This window comes from Pongo abelii, chromosome 2 (assembly GCF_028885655.2).
Source record: "Pongo abelii isolate AG06213 chromosome 2, NHGRI_mPonAbe1-v2.0_pri, whole genome shotgun sequence".
In the NCBI taxonomy this organism is placed as follows: domain Eukaryota; kingdom Metazoa; phylum Chordata; class Mammalia; order Primates; family Hominidae; genus Pongo; species Pongo abelii.
The window spans coordinates 116,426,501-116,432,500 of record NC_085928.1 but is presented as its reverse complement, the minus strand read 5'-3'; the positions used below and the strand labels follow the sequence as shown (position 1 = coordinate 116,432,500).

Below are 6,000 nucleotides of genomic sequence, written 5' to 3'. Positions count from 1 at the left end.
TGGCTTATGAACATCCCTGAGGGGACCTGTGCCACAGTGGGCAAGGAAGAAGTGCCTGTGCACCCCGAGGAGTCCTAACAGGTCATTGTCCTTGTGGCTGTGGGGGTAGGAGTCCTTAGCAAAGCTGGCTTCAGCTGGGCTCCCTCAGCGACAAGCTTCTACAGCTGGGCATAGGCTGGAATTTGGGACCGTGATCCCCCTTACTTTTGCCATAGCCCCCAAGGACCATGCTGGGTCCTTGGCTGAGGATGAATCCACAATGGGCACTGACTTCTGCTGCTCTAGCCAGGAGTGAATAGAGTCCCATGGCACTATTGCCATGTGGCCAGCAGCAGCCTGGGCAGAGCCCAAGTGGGTGCAGGGTCAGGACATGTCCCCACTCATCCTGTCTGCATAGGGTGCTGGGCTGGGACCAGCTGTCCTGATCTCTGGCTATACCTCAGGAGAAGCATGACAGTAGGGCCTATTAAGAGTGACCTGTTGTTTCTCTTGCACATGTTCTCCTGTGGCTACAGTGTCACCGGTGTTGGACTGTGGTTACTGCCTCATTGGGGGAGTCAAGATGACCAGATTCATCTGCAAAAATGTGGGTTTCAGTGTTGGCAGGTTCTGCATTATGCCCAAAACAAGCTGGCCACCACTAAGTTTCAAGGTGAGTGATCACAGGTTGCTAACTGGAAAAATTACAAATCCATCAAAGGAAATAACCCCCAGGGGAACTTGCTGGAGTATACCTATGATTGGAAACACATAGAACGCACAGTGTTGTAAACTCTCTATGCAACTGCCACAACCCGAATGAGAATGGATGTATAAGGGGACCAGTGTTGTAATTCTGGTTATGTCACTAATACCTGTACCATGCTGGGCAAGCGATATCACCTCTCTTATCCTTCAAGCCCTGGCTCAAATGTGACTGCATTCACTCATTCAGTCCTTCTTTTTGTAGCAAATGACTGAATAGTTCAGAGGTTACAAATTGGCTGCTCTTTGGCCAAATTCTGCTGGTATTTATTTGGCACAGCACTTAACATTTTTTGAGCCAACATTTAAAAATAAGGAGATTTGGCTGGGCGCGGTGGCTCACACATGTAATCCCAGCACTTTGGGAGGCCGAGGCGGGCAGATTATCTGAGGTCAGGGGTTTGAGACCAGCCTGGCCAATATGATGAAACACCGTCTCTACTAAAAATAAAAAATTAGCCGGGTGTGGTGGCACGTGCCTGTAGTCCCAGCTACTCAGGAGGCTGAGGAAGTAGAATCACTTGAACCCGGGAGGTAGAGGTTGCAGTGAGCCGAGATCGCACCACTACACTCCAGCCTGGGCGACAGCGACAGAGTGAGACACCGTCTCAAAAAAAAAAAAAAAAAAGGAGATTTTACATAAAGTTCTACATTTCCAGTCCTTTGAAAAACTGGAAGATATGCAGGCCGGGGCCAGGATTCACTGTGAGCCTGTTGGCCAGGGCTGGGCGCAGGCCCTGTTTACCTTGTCCTGAGTGCCCAGCTCCACCAGTCCCAAGAGCATCCCAGCACTGACACCATCCATCAGCATGCTCACACCATCCATCAGCACTGACACCATCCATTAGCATGCTCACACCATTATTTTTCTCACAGCAAAGATATTTATTTGTACCCAGAAAACAAGGGATACAACTAGACGACGACATTTCAAGATGTTCCAAGAAAGACATTTCACTCATTTCTGTTACTGACCAGGGTCTTGTAGGCATGGGTTTGTGTCCCTGGCACGCTAAGTGACTTCTTGTGTAGGCACTGGGGCTGCGACTCTCGTGACTCAGGAGCTTGTAGCCCGGGGTGGGTCAGTGTTGGAGGCAGACACATATGCTAGCACCTGTGACACTGGGTGTTACTGTAGGGGAAGGACAATGTGCTTTGGGAGCCCAGGGGAGGGCCCACTCAGCTCACCTCCTGAGTGAGACCTTTTCACACGCCTGTCACTTTGTGTCCCAATCACTTGGTGATGGTGTTCCTTGTACCTCCTGCCAGTAGTCAGCTCTTCACAGATGTTCTAAGACTTACTCTCCTTAACCTTCAGAACCTCACCTGGTACCTGGTGATGGCTGAGTAAATGCCTGCTGAATGAATAAGCCTCAGTTTCTTCATTACCATGTGACTGGATGATCCTTAAGTTCCTTCACATTGCAAAATGGATGTTTGAAGGAGAGAAGTTTGCAATCTGAATATTGGCTTTTACAATTTCTTCCACACTGTTGGGTAATCTGCTTTTCTTTAAGGCCATTGCAACCGTCGGCTTTGTTGAACAACCTCCTTTTGGAATCCTGCCTTCGGTGTTTGAGCTGGCCCCGGGACATGCTATATTAGTGGAGGTAGGTAATCAGACATTGGCATATATTTCCTCAACTGCTTGCATGCTTGCATTTGTCTCTGTTTTCATGACTCAAGTGTTCAGTCCCATCCCATATCCCAGCCTTAGTGACTTCTGGGTAGACGCATATTCTTGCATTCTGTAGGGTGATGTCAGATGTCATTTGACTGTCTTACGAGCATTTTCACAAAGCAAATGCAGATAGCCCTAGCATCCCATCACAAACCTGAGCCTCGCTAGTCCACACCTTTAGTCTGGGAGCCACCTGCACCAATGTCCAAGCTGCCTCCAAGATCTTCCCTTGGTTCTTCAGTCTCTCTTGGGTCTTCCCTCCCCCAGGCCCCTCTATCATCTGGTACCTGATTATTGCGGTTATTGTGGCTTTGTTCTCACTTTCCTGCTTCATCCTCAGTTTGTATAGTCAGTAAAGCCCACCTCCGTTACGCCTCATCCTGAACCTCTGCAGAAGCTCTCGGCGGTCTGCCCCTGGCTGTGGGCGTCTCCTTTCCTAACTGGCCCCTTTTGCTGCCCCCTTCAGCTGATCACACCTGCTTGCTGGTCCCCAGAGGTGCCCGTGAGAAATGATGATACTTCCTGTCCCTGTTGCAGCACACTGCCACCCTCCCCGACTCCTGGTCTAGGAGTCTGACTCCACTTCATGTGACTGGATGTGGGCTGCCACAGACATGCTTGGCCTTTCACACTAGCCTGCTGAGGGAGGCCCCTGACATTCAGGAGCAAAAACCGTCTGGCTTCTGGGGGGTGGATTTGGCCTGTGCCATATCACCAGGTAGTGAGATCCAGCAGCCCTTATTAGTTCTTAAACTCAGCTGCACATTGCAATCACCTGAGAGACCTGGAAACAACACCAAGGCCCTACCCCTGAGGTTCTGAGTTCACTAGACTGGGCTGTGGCCTGGGTGCCGGACTTCTAAAGTCCCCCAGGGAATGCTGGTGTGCAGCCAAGTTGGAGTTCAACTGCCACAGCGACTCTGCCATGCTGTCAGGAAGGGCTTCCTCTTATCGGCAGCTTTCTAGTTTCAAGCGCCCAGTAGGTTCTACAGCCCTAGGATGTGGCTCTCTTATTCATGTCCCTGCTGATCTGATCCCTGATGAGAAACTAGTTCTTGGGATTGAGACTGAGCCAGTTCAGGGGCTTTGTCAGGCCTCATCTACTGCTGAGGGACAGGTTGGGTCTACAAGGCCCATACACTGGCCAGGTTCCCTGTTCTCTTGGTGTAGTCCAGGCCTTGTCACAGGCTCATCGAAGCTTTAAGGAATTGGAGCTGCTCTGCCCTGGACATCCCCCTCATCCCGTCCTCCTGGGATCTCCAAGTAAAGGAAGAGGGTAGCAGCAGGACTCTTAGGGGAGCAATGAGGGAGCCGGGGGAGGCTTTCCCTTTGGCATTTCTTGCGTATTTTGTTTATTGATTGTTTGGGGTTTTGTCTGTTCCAAAATGTATTCATAGTTCCAAATAAGAAATACATTTGCATGATTAAAAATTCAAAAGAGAGACTGGGTGCAGTGGCTCAGGTCTGTGCTTTCTAGCACTTTGGGAGGCTAAAGCAAGAGAACTGCTGAGTCTAGGAGTTAAAGACCAGCCTGGGCAACATAGTGATATACTGTCTGTATAGACAATTTTTAAAGTAAAAAATAAATTCAAAAGAGCCAGGTGTAGTGGCTCACACCTATAATCTCAACACTTTGGGAGGTCAAGATAGGAGGATCACTTGAGGCCAGGAGTTTGAGTTTACAGTGAACTGTGATTGAGCCACTGTACTCTAGCCTGGGCAACAGAGTGAAACCCTGTCTCTAAAAATAAATAAATAAAAATAAAACATTCAAAAGATGCAAACAGGTAAACAGTGAAATGCTCCCTTTCACCCCAGTTCCTCAGCCATCCAGAGGCCACACCTGGCCAGTTTTCTGAATGCCCTTCCAGAGATAGTCTATGCCCAAATAAGCAACTGCACATGTTTTTACCCCCATTTTTTTCTTCACACACAAAGTTGCCCACTCTATACTCTGTTCTTTGCCTTGTGTTTTCTACTTAACTCTATATCTTAGAGATCATTCTCATATGTTTTAATAACTGCATAGTATCCTACTGTGTGAATGGACCATAATTTAGTTCAGCAGTCTCCTGCTGATTGACCTGAAGATTTTTTTCTGATCTCTGGCTACAAATTATGTATAAATTATACATACATCACTCTGTCCAAGGATGAGTCTACCCACAGGATACAGTCCTTGAAGTAGATTTGCTGATCCAGGGCTTTGTGTCCTCATAATTGTAATGCATGTTGCCAAAATCCTTACCATGCGGATTGTACCGATTTATACTTTCAACAGCAACATGTAAGGGTGTCTGTTTCTTTACACCTTTGCCAATACAGTATATTATAAAACTTAGAAACTGCTCATGGACATTGTATATAAAAACATATACAAAAACAGAGAGAATAATGATCATCCATGTATTCATTACTCATCTTCAACAATTATCAACTCTTGGCCAATCTTATTACATCTATACCCCTCCATTTCCCTCAGACAATCCCCACCCTGCTCTTCTAGATTATTTTGAACAAAATCAAGACAAAGTATCATTGCATTTAACAGAATGAAACTAGACCTGTGTCTCTCACCATATACAAAAATTAACTTATTAATAAAATGGATTAAAGATTTAAATATAAGACTTGAAAATGTAAAACTACTAGAAGAAAATGGGGGAAATCTGTATGACATTGGTCTGGGCAATGATTTTTTGTATATGATCTCAAAAGCACTGGCAACAAAAGTGAAAATAGGGGCCAGGTGCGGTGGCTCAGCACTTTGGGAGGCTGAGGTGGGAGGATTTCTTGAGCCCAGGAGTTTGAGACCAGTCTGGGCAACATAAGGAGACCCCATCTCCATAAAAAATTTTAAAAACTAGCCGGGTGTGGTGGCATGCACCTGTGGTCTCAGCTACTTGGGAGCTGAAGTGGGAGGATCACTTGAGCTCAGGTGTTAGAGGTTGCAGTGAGAAATGATCACACCACTGCACTCCAGCCTGGGTGACAGAGCAAGACCCTGTCTCAAAAAACAAAACAAACAAATGAACAAACAAAAAAACAAACATGAATAGACAAATCGGATTACCTCAAACGAAAAAGCTTCTACACAGCAAAGGAAACAAGCAACAGAGTGAAGAGACAATCTGTGAAATGGGAGAAAATACTATCACATCTGAGGAGGGGTTAACTCCCAAAATATATAAGGAACTTAATGCAATAGCAAGAAAACAACCTGCTTTTTTTAATGGGCCAAAGACCAAATAGACATTCCTCAAAAGAAGACATATAAATGGTCAATGAGTATATGAAAACATTCTCAACATCATTAATCATCAGGGAAATGCAAATTAAAACCACAGTGAGCTCCCACCTGACACCCGTTAGAATGGCTATTATCAGAAAGATGAAAGGTAAGTGTTGGCGAGGATGTGGAGAAAAGGGAATCCTTGCCCACTGTTGATGGGAATGTAAATTAGTACAGCCGTTACGGAAAATAATATGGAGTTCCTTCAAAAAATTAAAAATGGAACTACCATATGATTCAGCAGTCCTACTACTAGGTATATATACAAATGAAATCTGGCTGG

At 46.2% G+C, this 6,000-nt stretch overlaps 1 protein-coding gene across 10 annotated transcripts in view; it reads left to right on the top strand.

The window, feature by feature from the left end:
- The window catches only part of DLEC1 (DLEC1 cilia and flagella associated protein), a 76,192-nt gene that overhangs the window by 39,414 nt on the left and 30,778 nt on the right, over positions 1-6,000 (top strand). For all 10 annotated transcript variants that reach the window (XM_054552317.2, XM_054552319.2, XM_024244231.3 and 7 more), the window contains 2 exons: positions 516-652; positions 2,262-2,354. In XM_054552317.2, coding sequence (XP_054408292.2) covers positions 516-652; positions 2,262-2,354 — 230 coding nt within the window. The remainder of the gene's footprint in view (positions 1-515; positions 653-2,261; positions 2,355-6,000) is intronic.